Source organism: Cynocephalus volans, chromosome 8, assembly GCF_027409185.1.
Source record: "Cynocephalus volans isolate mCynVol1 chromosome 8, mCynVol1.pri, whole genome shotgun sequence".
Lineage (NCBI taxonomy): Eukaryota > Metazoa > Chordata > Mammalia > Dermoptera > Cynocephalidae > Cynocephalus > Cynocephalus volans.
In genome coordinates, this window is record NC_084467.1 from 28,989,590 (window position 1) to 29,004,005 (window position 14,416).

A 14,416-nucleotide genomic window follows, 5' to 3' on the forward strand; every position below is an offset into this window, starting at 1 on the left:
GTTATGAAACATTCAAACTTCTAAAAACAAGTTGATGGAACAATGGGAATGGCTTTTTGGACTACTCGTGCCCTATAATTGGGAGATAGTTTAAGGTTGTACTTGTGGAGTTTACTTTAAATGTGTTTATGTTTAAGTTTAAATCAGAGTGTTATTTGCTATAAATGATTCTTTTTAGACTTATTTGCAGAGCATACACATGGAAAAGCCATTTGGGTCCCTTAGTTGCATGTCTCTCTCCTTTTTTTTGGAGGCTGGCTGGTACAGCATCCAAACCCTTGACCTCGGTATTACAAGGCTGTGCTCTAATCAACTAAGCTAACTGGCCAGTCCCCATGTCTCTTTTTTAAAAATAGGGATCTGATGTTTTTAGGGGAAAGTGTCGGAAAGGAGCTGCAGAGACTAGGCTGACTTTATCCACCCAAACTTGTTAGGATTTTGACCATTGTAAAGCTAGGGTTAGGGCTCATAGACCCCTCAAGCCCATTGTACAGACTGGGTCATAAACCCTTCACACGCAGGTCTACGAGCTAGGTAATAGGAAAAGGTCCTGGGAGCTGTGATAAGAAATTATTAGGCTTTATTCAGAGCTAGGAGCAGCTGCCCTGGTGGCCTCCCAGAGTGTCCGAGGAGCACCACGTTATCAGAGCTGTTAGTCCTTTGTACTTAAGTCTGTAACCCAGGACACCTGGGTGCACACGTACGATTACATTAGACAATAACCAAGGAACACTTGGGCGCACACGCATATTTACATTAAATGCTCAGCAAGATTCCGAACATCTGAGGGTCCCTGACCATTTCCTATATTTTCCCAACAATCCACCTCTTCAGGGTTCCTTGCCGTGCAATCTACACATTCAGAATCTTCCTCGATGTTCCCTTAGTGAGGATAAATGATCCTTACATTCATATAACCTATTGTCTGTTCAGTATGCCTTAAGGCTTGTCCTTTAGTTGTGTCCTTTCAGCTGTTAGCGTACATGTCCAGTTAGTAGTCATCATTGGGGTGGTTTTCCATGGGAATCCTGTAGTCAGACTGATGGGAAGTTCAGTAAGCATATTCAGTAAGCCGACACATTGGTCACAAGAACGTACGTATGTGCCCAGTCAACTCTGGTGCCCGCAGCCAGAACACTATCGGTGAAAAGACAAGGGTTATTAGTAAAAATAGGGGAAGTTCTCGCCTGTCTGGTAGGATACATGCCAGTTTGCCATCCTGAGAAAGGATGGTTGCAAAAATAGGTATCTTACCTGGTTTATGATACTATACATTATCTGCTAACACTGTTGGATCTACATGTAACAGTATAGGGGAACTCATAGTTGACCATAATGATAATACAAATGTGCTTTTTGGAATAGAGCGCTTATCTGTTCCAGGCCATTTTACCTTTACTTGGGGAGGCCAGGTACTTGTCACCCAAGGTGAAACTTGCAAGTCTTCTTCTAGTCCTTTCCCCCAAGGCCCTATTAGGCCTACCCAGCGTATATGGGGGGCTTTTATTCTTCAAGGCCATTCCCATTGTACTGTCTGTCCCTGTTGCAAACATGTTGGGGCTGGTAAGAGAATATTTCTATTCTTGCCATATCCTGGCTTCAAAAGCTTATGTTTAGGTAGTGACTTGCAGTTGTGTAGGTGCTGTGGCCCTATGCAACAGAACTTCCACTGCAGAGGGCCCGCCCTTGCAGGCTCTGTCATTTAGAATCCTGACTGTCAGCCACAACCGCTGTGTCCACCCCTTCAGGGATGGGGGTTGGGCAGATAGCTTTAGTCCCTTTTTTATTTTTATTTTTATTGTTTATTTATTTATTTTAAGAGATGACTGGTAAGGGGATCTTAACTCTTGACTTGGTATTGTCAGCACCACACTCTCCCAAGTGAGCTAACTGGCCATCCCTATATAGGGATCTGAACCCTTGGCCTTGGTGTTATCAGCATAATACTCTCCCAGGTGAGCCATGGGCCAGCCCTAGTCCCTTTTTTAAAAGACTGTTCAATCATTCCCACTGCCTGGGGATGATATGGCATATGTAACTTCCACTGAATAGACAACTGGAAAGCCCACTTCTGAACCTCATGTCCAGTAAAGTGGGTTCCATTATTACTCTCTATGACTACAGGCCGGCCATACATGGCTGTAAAGCTGTTCAGTGCCTTCACAGTGTTTACCTGGTCTGGGGCCATACAAGGCCATACAAACAGAAGAACAGAAGCCGTATCAATAGCTGTGAAGATGTATCTGGAATTCACTGACCTTGGCAGTGGTCTGACAAAGTCCACTTGCCATCGAGTCAAGGGCACCCTTCCTCGACTTATTTGCCCATCTGTATGGGGCACCCACTGGGGGTGTGGACTCTCTTGAGCACATACTGGACAAACATGACAGACGTTCACTACATCTTCCTATTTTATACTTAGGGCCCATCTTTGAGCTGCCATCCACATGGTTTTGCCGCCAGTGTGCTGCATTTGTCGATGTAACCACTGGGCTACATCAGTAGCTGGGGCTCTCTCCAGCCATCTTACCTTAGCCAAGGCATTGGCTTCGTCATTGCCTGGACTGGCTAAGAGAAAGTGTCCTATGACATGGAAAAGAGTTACTTCTTTCTCATGTCCCAATTCCCATAACTCTTGCCACATGGCTTGTCCCCACAGGGGTCAGTGGCCTACCATCCACTGTTGATATTTCCAAGTAGAGATCCAAAGAGTTGAGCCTTTGTACACAGCCCAGCTGTCAGTACAGAGGGTTAATGGCCCAGGCTCATTTTTTATTACCATCCATACTGCTCTCAATTCAGCCCATTGACTGCTTTGCTCTGTGCCATTTTTACACCATATGGTATCTGTTAAGGGCTGGACAGCAACAGCTTTCCACGATGCTGAGGGTCCCATGCTAGAGCCATCTGTATACCAAACTTGCTCTGATAGGTCCCTGTTCCTCATGGAAAGGTGTAGCCTCCACCTCCATGAGTAAGGGTTGTGGCAAAGTTTCCTCCATGACCTCTCCTGGTCTTAGCACAGTTTGCAACTCTTTGAACAGAGGATTTGTTGACACAGTGCTTCTTTGTTCTATATATGCTCCCCATTTAGACAGAGTGGGAGTCTGAGCTATGCCCGTTTTAGGGGTGGTTGCCCACATGTGCAGCCAACCTAGTATGGGGTATGTTGTCCTCACTAGGACTTTGGCAGTTCCTGTGTCATAGCTTCAGTGGCCATCAAGGCAGAATACACAGCTGCTAACTGTTTTTTTGTTAGAGCATAATGCACTTCAGCACCCTTCCAGAGCTGAGACCAGAATCCTACAGGTTTTCGGATCCAGTCTTGTCTCTGCCATAAACCCCATCCTAAACCTTCTTGGGTTATAGGTACATCTAATTCAAAAGGCTTAGTGGGATCAGCCACTTGTAAAGCCACTTGCTGTATTGCTCTTTTTGTAGCCCAGTAAACTGGTTCTTCCTCAGTCCAATTCTAGGAGGCTCTTTTCTTTGTTAATGCATACAGTGGGCATGCCATTTGGGCCATATGGGGTACAGAAGCTCTCTAATACCCCAGAAGTCCCAAATATGTCGGTAACTGAGCTACTGTTGTGGGTTGAGGGTATTCCTGTATCTTGTCTATAATAGCTTCTGGGATGACTCTCGTCTTACCTGACCAGACTACTCCCAACAATTTGACTGACAGCCCAGATCCTTGCACTTTGGCTGTGTTCACGGCCCACCTACATTGTTCCAAATGACTTAGCAGCGTTGGAGCTGCCTGGGTTAAATATGTAAGAGAATCAGAGGTTAGTAACATGTCATCAATATAGTGAAACATTGTAACCGTGCTGGGCCTAGTCCACTTGGCTAGGTCCCCAGCCACTAAACTATGACAGATGGTTGGGTTATGCAGATAACCTTGGGGCAGTACTTGAAAGGCCTACTGCCTCCCTTCCCAGGTGAAGGCAAACTGATTTTGGCTCTCAGCGAGATTGGAATAGAGAAAAAAGCATTTGCAAGGTCCAGTACATAAGGATAAGTTCCCAGCTGAGTCGTCAGCTGATCTATCAAGTTGTGAACCAAGGGCAGGGCTGCATGCAAAGGAGACACTACTTTGTTTAGTTCTTGATAATCTACAGTCATTCTCCAGGTACCATCAGGTTTTTTCACTGGCCATACCAGAGCATTAAATGGTCTATGAGCAGGACAAATTATGCCAACTTTCTCCAGCTCCAATATAGTGGCACCTATCTCTGCATGTCCTCCTGGTAGGCAATACTGCTTTTACATTAACTACACATCTTGGCTTGGGTAACAGCTGTGGGTTATATGTAGCATATCCCTGTAACACAGGCTTTAACTGTCTGTATTTGCAGCCAAAACTCTCCAACTGTTGTTTGCAGGTGCAAACCATAAAGTACAACCATACCCAAGATGTATTCAGCTACTGGCGATATGTATACGGTATATACATGAGGGGGCAATTGTCCTATGCCCATTGGCAATGACACAGCTTTTACTTCAATAGTATGTCCTCCATAATGACACAGCTTTTACTTCAATAGTATGTCCTCCATAGCCATCTACACGGACTGTGGCCCCTGGAAACTTACCTGGATTGCCATATATCAGGCTACATTCTGTGCCCATATCCACCAGCGCCAATACACACTGCACGTTTGTCCTTGACCAATGTAATGCCAGTTCAACGTGAGGTCTCCGGTCCTTGCCTGCCCCCAAAAGACAAGCACCTTGGCCTGCTCCCTAATCAAAATGGAACAGTTCATCTGCCTCCTTTGGAGCGACCAAAAAAGCCTTTAAATCCACAGGGCCTATCTTGCTACCTGTTTCTGGATGTTTAGTGAAACGCTGTTCAGGGCGTAATTGCTGCCACAAGGCAAACAGGACCACATTTGGTTCCTAGTTAGTTTTCTTGCTATTAACCCCTGCTGCGAGCAAGTCAAGCCACATCTGCCTACGGCTGGTCTTGCTTGGTCCCCTCGGGATAAAATCCCGAGCATTTCTTGGGGGTTTGGTCTTAGCCACTTTTTGGACCCCTTTTGCTTGTCTCCTCTCCTCTATTTAATCCAGGTTGGCTATCATGGTCATTACTTCATGTATAGGATGACCACCGTATGGGGCCAGCATGGCCTTCAGTGACCCAAAGGACATTGGTGGGGCATTTTGCAGGACTATGTGTCTCATGCTGCCTGTAACACATTCATTGTCTGGGCCATGGGTGTTCACATTAAACATGGGCTGCCACATCCCCAGCTCCTGAATTATTTGAACCAACTTGGCATATGTTTGCCATTTATTCATAATTTTGGGCAGTTCTCCAGTATTTGCCCACACGGTTCAGGCAGCTGCAGTCACCCAGTCCATTAAGGAGTGATTACCTGGCCTTTGTGCATATCTGCGGCTATTCTTTAGCCGCTGCCGCAGGGACAGGTGCATGGTAATGGAGGCAACCTTTCTATCTCCTCACCAGAGCATATCACACTATCCACCCCTAGGTCCCATAACCGCAGCAGCCAAGCAGCCAGGGAATCCCCGTGTTTCTGCTGGAACTGTCTCCCCAAGTCAACTAATCCGACCTGGGTATGCGGAACATAGGTAGTGAATTGGGTCACCCATGGATTGCCCACCGGTTGTCCACCTCGTCCCATAGGCTGCTTGTGCTTCATTTTCTGATGTACAACAGGTTGTGCCTGGATACGCACGGTCTTCCTCAACTTACCACTGGGTTTGTCATCCTCCCTGGTGTGAGAAGCAGGGATGACTAGTTGCTGCACATCATCCTCCAGGACAAGTATCCGTGCTTCCAACAACTCTGCTTTCTGCTGCAAATCTCAATCAGCTTGCAGTATAGTGAGCAGCAACCAGATCCCGGTCAACAGGAAAGTGGTCACTGGGCACCACATACTCAAGAGTAGCCACATTTCCTCCTCTTCCCAAGGGGCTGTTGGCTCCTGTACCTGCTCAGAATCCTGCTGACTATGCCAGTTGTAAAGCTGGGGCTCATAGACCCCTCGAGCCTGCTTAATATACTGGGTCACAAACCCTTCACATGCAGGTCTACGAGCTAGGTAATAGGAAGAAGTCCTGGGAACCTTGGGTAAAAAATTATTAGGCTTTATTCAGATCTAGGAGCAGCCGCCCCAAAGTTTTAAGAATTTCAGTACTAAATTCCATAATAATTTTGATTTTATGACATACTTTTGTTGTATCTTTAAATTATTTAAGCAGTAAAATCATCACTGTCTTTAAAGGACACCCTCTCTTTTTTTAAGAGGGGGAATAATACACACATGGATATTTTTTTCTATGAGTTTTTAAGACCTTATAAGTAAAATTAGTATTATATTTACTGATTTATCTTAATAACATAAGAGAGCAAGCTGCTTAATAACAAAGTAAATGTCAGAAAGGGGTCTCTGATTTCTTCATGGATATGGATGGGTTTTGAAGCCTTGGCAGAGTTTTACTCTGGAGATACCACAGCTGCTCTGGATTTTGTTTCCCTGTTTCCCTCCCTCTTTTACTTGGGAGAGAAAAATCTCCAGAGAAAAGAATAAAATAGTAAACATGTTTAATATTTCATCTGAGCTCTGTTTTCCTACCCTAGCTATCCAGAGGCATACAGAGCAGAAATCAGGCTCACTGCTTTAAACCCTTTGTTAATGGTGAATTTCTTTCTTGGTGTTTTTGGATCTGTCTTTTCTTTATTAGTTATTTCATGGCTTGTTCACCAAGAATTTTCCATTTCTTGCCTTTAGTGACTTTTGAAAACATGGCTGTCTTGACTGGTTTCGGTGGCAGTGGAGTTTTATTCTAACCTGGCACTAATAAATTGTCTCCCTAACACTGAGATCAGTTTAGCCTTCTGTGCCTTTGAATAAGATGTAACAGGGATGAAAATGAACTCAATTTCTAGTTTAGCTGGAGTAATGAGGGCTCTTGTACATACTTAATTCTAATCCTGGACTGGAATGTTAATATTTGATGAACTGATTTTTTTGTTGTTGTTGTTATTCCTGCTTATACGGTGAAGAGAATGGAGAATGAAGAAATGTGAAAGAGCCTGTTTATTCATTTAGTAAATACAAAGGGTTCACTTCGTGCCTAAACACCATGCTAATCACTGAAGATAAAATGGAGAACAAATCAGACATGGTCCCTGACTGGTTCATTTTTGTAGCCTCCTAGGTTTGGTATCCTGAATTGTTAAACTTAATTAGCACTCCTGTGTTACCTAAAACAGCCACGAAATGTTGTGTCTTCTAAAGTGGAAAAGTGTGCTGCTGCCGTAGCAGAGCAGAGGCTTTCAGTCCTGAAGCCTGGGTGAGGGACAGGGAGTCCAAGCTTACATGGGGTCAGTCCTCAGGGACTTTTCCCATTCTTAAGGTAGTAGTAGAGATTCATAAATAGGGAAGACTAGTTTTGAGACCTACTTTGAAAGGCAAGAGTTAAAAGATAATAGGTGAAAATCAAGTAATGTAATAAACCATGTCAGAATAAGGGATCAAAACCACATGATCATCTCAATAGATACAGTAAAATCATTTGAAAACAATCTGATACTGTCATAAAAATATTCACAAAGTAGGACTAAAAGGAGACTGCTGCAGTCTGATTAAGGCATCTATGAAAAACCTACAGCTGACGTCTTAAAATAGAAGGCTGAATACTTTCTCTTAAGATTAGGAACAAGACCAAGACAAGGATGTCCACTCTCGCCGCTTCTATTCAACATTCTACTAGAGGTTCTAGCCAAGGCAGTTAGGCAAGAAAATAAAATAAAAGTCATCTAAGTTATCTCTTTTTGCAGATGATATGATCTTATAAGAAAATCTTAAGGAATCCACTAAAAACTTATTAGAACGAACAAATGAATTTGCAAGGTTGCAGGATTACAAGATCAGTATACAAAAACAAATTGTATGTCTGCACAATAGCAATGAACAATTAGAAAATGAAATAGAAAACAAATCCACTTCCAATGGCATCAAAAAGAGTAAAATACTTAGGAATAAATTTAAAGAAGTGCAAAACCTGTACTCTTTTTTTTTTTTTTTTGTCGTTTTTTCGTCCTATATAGGATCCGAACCCGCGGCGGGAGCGTGGCCGCGCTGCCAGCGCAGCACTCTACCAAGTGCGCCACGGGCTCGGCCCAAAAACCTGTACTCTGAAAACGACAAAACATTAGGGAAATTCACCCCATATTCATGGAGGTGGAAGACTTAATACTATTAAGATTGCAATACTATGGCTGGGCAGTTAGTTCACTTGGTTAGAGTGCAGTGTTGGTAACACCAAAGTCAAGGGTTCAGATCCCCTTCCCGGCCAGCTGCCAAAACAAAAAAAAAAATGACAGTACTCTCTAAATTGATCTGCAGATCAGCACACTCAAGCTTTTTTTTTCTTTTTTCCAGAAATTGACATGCTGATTCTAAAATCCATATGTTGCTGGCCAGTTAGTTTAGTTGGTTAGTGTAGTGCTAATAAACAAGTCCAGAGTTCCATCCCTGTGGCCAGCCCCCCCCAATCATATGGGGATGTACCCAGAATAGCCAGTACTATTGAAAAACAAGAAAATGGGAGTACTCACACTTTTTGATTTCAAAATGTAGTGCAAAGCTACAGTAATCAAGACAGTGGTACTGGTATAAGGATAGATAAGTCAGTGGAATAAAATGAAAGTCCAGAAGTACACCCTCACATTTATGGTTAATTGATTTTTGACAAGGATGTCAAGATAATTCAGTGGGGAAAGAATAGCCTTTTCAACAAATGGTGCTGGAACATATGTATACTTATCTCACACCATACACAGAAATTAAATCAAAATGGACCATAGACTTTAATGTATAAAACTCTTAGAAGCAAACCTGGGAATAAATCTTCATGACCTTGGGTTAGACAAAACTTTCTTAGACATGACAACAAAAGTACAAGCAACAAGAAAAATAGTAAATTGGACTTTATCAAAATTAAAAACAAAACAAAACTTTGTGCTTCAAAGGACAGCATCAAGAAAGTGAAAAGAAAACCTGCAAAATGGGAGAAAATGTTTGCAAATTATATATCTAACAAGGGACTTTTATACAGAATTTGGGGGTGGGGGGTAGCTGGCCCAATGGGGATCTGAACTCTTGACCTTGGTGTTACCAACGTTGCACACTAACCAGCTGAGTTAACTGGCCAACCCTGTATATGTATCCAGAGTTTATAAAGAACTCTTAACAACTCAGTAATAAAGAGACAACCCAGTTTAAAAATGGCCAAAGTATCTGAATAAACATTTCTCCAAAAGAAGACACAAATAACCAGCAAACATATGAAAAGACACTCAGCATCATTAGTTATTAGGGAAATGCAAATCAAAACCATAGTGAGATACCATAGTGAGATAACACCTACTAGAACAGCTATAATTTTTAAAAAAGACAGTAACAAGTGTTGAAGAGGTGGAAAAATTAGAACCCGCGTACATTCCTGGTGTGGATGTAAAATGTAGCAGCTTTGGAATATAGTCTGACAGTTCGTCACAAAGTTAAGCATAGATTACCATGTGACCAATAATTTCCACTCTCAGGTATGTACCTAAGGAAACAAAAACTTATAAAAACTTTACACGAATGAATGTTTATAGCAGCATTATGCATAATAGCCGAAAAGTGTTATAACCCAAAGGTTCATCAGCGGATGCATGGATAAATAAATGTGGTATATCCATACAGTGGAATAAAAAGGAATGAAGTACAACACATGGATGAACCTTGAAAACATCATGCTAAGTGAAAGAAGCCAGTCACAGAAACCTGTGTATTCTCTGATTCTGTTGATATGAAATATGCAGAATAGGCATATCTTTTAGAGACAGAGAAGTGAATTTGTGGTTGCCTGGGACTGGCAGGGAGGAGATTGAGAAGAAATGGGGGAGATTTTTCATGGGTATGGATTTTGTTTGGAGTGATGAAAATGTTCTAAAATTACTGTGATGGCTGCATGCTCAGTATATTAGAAATCATTGAATTGTGTGCTTTTTTAAAGGGTGAATTGTATGACATGTGAACTGTATTTCAATAAAGCTTTTTTAAAAAAGAAATATGACTCAAATGACACGACAAAAGAAGTTGGTGGAAGGCAGATAGCCACTCATTTTAATTACAACAAATTAATTTCACTCAGGATCTCCTAGTACCATTACTTCTAATTTTGAAAGTAAATAAATGTGGTAGGATTCCATCATTTATCAAGTCATTTTTCCTGTGTCTTGACATTTACAGAATCATTATTTTTTTGTGAGTTAGCTAACTGAAATAAGCAGGTGATCCCAGCCTTTAGAGGTAAAGTTGTCCTCTGCAAATACAGACTCTGGAAATTGGCCACCCCTATCTGTCTGTCTGTCTGTCTGTCTGTCTGTCTATCTATCTAATTAATTAATTAATTTTAAAAGATGACCGGTAAGGGGATCCTAACCCTTGACTTGGTGCTGTCAGCACCACACTCTTCTTTCCCAAGTGAGCCAGCTGGCCATCCCTATATGGGATCCGAACCCGTGGCCTTGGTGTTATCAGCACCACACTCTCCCGAGTGAGCCATGGGCCGGCCTGGTCACCCCAATTTAGAGAGCCATTGCCATTTGCAGAAAAATAGCATGTTTCCATTTTGCTTTCAGTTTCTAGAACTGATGGAAACCAGCATCATTGCCTGTTTTAGTTACTTTTCCACTGATGTAATTTTCTACCCTGTTCTGATTAAGTTTGAGAATAGTGCTGTGCTGAAAAGCCTGGTGTAAGGCAAGCTCTAAAACAAAGAACTTCCCCCCTCCCCTCACCGACCAGAAGAGGCTGGGATGCATTTCTAGCAAGGACCAATTTGTTGTCCTTGGCCTCTGAATTTGTGTTTCTTGTGGTTAGTCTCTTGTTACATGAAGCTCTTTGTTCTCTACAACTGGCTATACCTTTCCTATTTAGGGCTTTCTGAAATCATCTGCAGCAAAAGCATGCCTATTGTTTTTCACAAGGGACACTGGAGGCTCTGAGGGACAGATTTCACGTTGAACCTGTTCTTTCCTTTTTTTTTTTTTTTTTTTAATGTATGAGTTGGAGATGGGGTGAAGGAAGAGAGCTGTTGCCCACTTAAGCATCTCAGCTTTGCTTGTTTAAGAATCAAATTCTTTCACAAATAATCACATTTCAGGGTTGTTTTTTTTTAATGGATCACATTCACAAGAAACTATGTAATGGGTGGAGTATATAACATGGGAGTAGCCCATAAGGTACTGGTGAGTCACAAGCATGATGCCGGATCTGTGTTTGAATTCTGGACTTACCTAGCTGTGGAATCTTGGGGGCAGGTTACCTAATTCTATAAGTTTTTATTTCATCTTCTATAAAATAGGTACAGAATGTATTACTTAATGGGGTTTGTGTATATAAAATGAGGTAATACGAAGGTTCATAGCTCCTTGTCTGGCAAATCTTAGTAAATGTTAGCAGTTGTTACTGATAAATCAAAGTGCCAGGGAGTCACCTTCCAATGGATACATATCTTGCAGGAAAGCCAGTATTTGTCCAGAGCAGTCTTTACTGGTAGGCAGGTTCATCCAGAGACCAAACTATAAGTTAGAAGAGTGTTTGATGAACATACTGTAGACGTAGAGCAAAAAGAGCTAGATGTTCTTAAGTAGTAATTCCATCAAGTCAGGGCAGCTGAATTGTCCTACTTGAAGAAGTGGTGTATCCTGGCCTTTCAGGATACATTGCTTAAGTCCCAACTTAAATTTTTTTCCCCATTGTCAACATAAATATCCTGTAAGCTTTACATAGCTACATACAAATGCCACCTCCAAGCCTGTCTCAGGTAGAAGTAAGGCAAAAATAAGTTTTTAGACCATATGTTACTTTTAAGTTTTAACTCTGTGGTTCCCCTACTTCTGGTTGGATACTTTTCTTTAGATAATTGTCATGGGTTGTTAAATCATAGCCTTCACTTTCTCTGAAATTTAAGATGGTGCAAATTCTTATGCTCTAGTTTCCCCCTCTCATTATTTGTTAATTACCAACACTTGCACATTTATAAACTTAAGCTATGGGTGTTTTACATTTCAGTATTTCAGCATGTCTTACTGTATTTGCATCTTAAGTTAGGGACTTACCTAAAATGATTTTGTCTTCTGAGATTTTTTGCATTTCTTTTTGGAGGTGTATTTCTTGGAAGGATTTCCAGAGGTGATTGTTCTTATACATTATTTTGACCATTAGTTTCCTTTTAGATGGCGATTTGTCCTGAAATTCTCTACACTTAGATTCTGTTTAGGTCCTGTACCTCAAATTACACAGATTAAATGGTATTCCTTGTAGTGCTTCTGCTTCTTGAATTAACATTTGGCTTTTCTGTCATGAGACCTTGGAGTAAGAATTGTTAGTGAAAGCTTCATGATGTTAATACATCCCAATGACCCAGGAAATTAAGATAAAGCCAGTTCTTTATGTTTCATTGCTTCAGGGAAGCACCCTGTGATATTGTTTATTAGAATACCTAACGCTTTGTCTTAAATTGGTTCTCTCAGCACTTTTACAAACAGCTTACTTAGTTCTCAAAACTTGTCATATTATTGAGAAACGACTGTGCACCAAATTATTGATAGCTTCCCTTATCCTTGTCAGTCTTTCATAGTGTTATCCAGTTAGGGTTACATGTCAGGTTTTCCATTTCCTGCTGTGGCTTGGTCTGTTTGGGATTTGTACTAAGAAATTCCTTTTAAAGAAAGGACAGAAAGTGATTTTTTTAAATCAGTCATTTCATGTTTTTAAAAAATGTTTCTAAATGTCTGGAGAAGTTCAAATTTGCAAAGGGACTCAGTTGTTTGAATGTGTTTTCTTACATTAGGTATAATTGAAAAGCCACCCTCTCTTCAGAGATGTCAAAAACAAACAAATCCAAGTCTGGATCTCGCTCTTCTCGCTCAAGATCTGCATCAAGATCTCGTTCACGTTCATTTTCGAAGTCCCGGTCCCGGAGCCGCTCTGTCTCTCGTTCAAGGAAGCGCAGGTTGAGGTAAGGGGATATGGTTTTGTGTGTTGAGATAATCATTGTATCAGTCAATGTGGTTTTGAAGATCTTTAGTTAGACTTTTTGTTGTGAATGTCAAATAGAGTGGGGAGTTGGCTTTAGGTACAGGATTGGGCTGTAAAATATTCCAGGTCTCTATAAAACTATAGATTCAAATCAGCTTTGATTGCCATGCTGTTTGCCTAATTCCTTTTCTCCTCTGCCAGCACATATTATTTCCCATCTACTTTGGAAGAAAGAACATTTTATTTTTACTTGCTTGTTTCAAATCTCTATACCTGATTATTTTTCACTGAAGTATTTTTGAAGACTTGGACCAAAATTTATTTGCATTATCAGCAAAGAAAGGATGGTTAAGATGATTAATAATATGAACAGCCTTTCGAGGAAGAGAAGCCATAACACTAAAATAAACTTTAAAAAAATTTATCAGGAGTCATTCATATACAACTAATGTACCAATTACTAACAAGCTGCATCTATTTAGTAAAACACATCATAAAAACCACTGTTGTAGACGTCTTTATTTTACTAAATATGAAAATAATTTTTTTTAAATTTATTGCCAATATTTTAAAAATTTAGTCAGTTCTCACACCTTAATTGGAACCCTATTTCAGTTTTGTCTTGGGATAGGATGCCAAATCTCTAGCATCTTTCCTCTTTTGATATGTTATTCGTTGGGTTTTTCATTCTTTAAAAGTGTCTTAATTTTCTTTTGTGAGTAAATAAGAACCTTTCAGTAGAAATAAGTTTCTCTATGTTAGTTTGGGAAACATTGACGTATTTAAACACTAAAAGGCGATCTTTGTACAATTTCATTCTTTTTGTCAGAATTATACTAATAAGGAGATAATGTCAGTTTTGGTACTTGCATCCCCTGCTATTTATTTTAGATGAGTATCTACAATCCTTTTCTTTAGATGAATTGATTATAAGATTTAACATAAACCTCAGGAAAAGTAGGTTATTAAACTTTACTCTTGATCGTTTCCATAGCCCTAGAGTACTTCTAAAGAGTCTATTTAAACAAATGGTGAGGTTTTTTTTTCCTCACAAGAACAAAAGTTAATTCTTAAATGGAATCTGTGAGAAGCCAACCTGAAAATTAATTTCAGACCAAAGATTGAACATAAATAGGTATGCATAACTGTTGAAGGGGCAAATCAAACTAAATATATTTTAATCTACCTCAGGAAATTGCTATCAAGGCCACAGGACTGAGCAGAGACTCTTAGTAACTCCTTCCTTGCACCCTTAAACTTCAGTTTTAGTGCATTTGGTTCTGAAAGATATAGTTTTAAAATTTAATCTAGTAAATGGAAACTAAATAACTGGTTTAAAACCAAGA

The 14,416-nt window shown here is 40.6% G+C and overlaps 1 protein-coding gene across 3 annotated transcripts in view; it reads left to right on the forward strand.

Moving 5' to 3' along the window:
* The window catches only part of THRAP3 (thyroid hormone receptor associated protein 3), a 70,936-nt gene that overhangs the window by 39,172 nt on the left and 17,348 nt on the right, over positions 1 to 14,416 (forward strand). For all 3 annotated transcript variants that reach the window (XM_063104800.1, XM_063104801.1, XM_063104802.1), the window contains exon 3: positions 12,883 to 13,050. In XM_063104800.1, coding sequence (XP_062960870.1) covers positions 12,914 to 13,050 — 137 coding nt within the window. In that variant the 5' untranslated portion in view covers positions 12,883 to 12,913. The remainder of the gene's footprint in view (positions 1 to 12,882; positions 13,051 to 14,416) is intronic.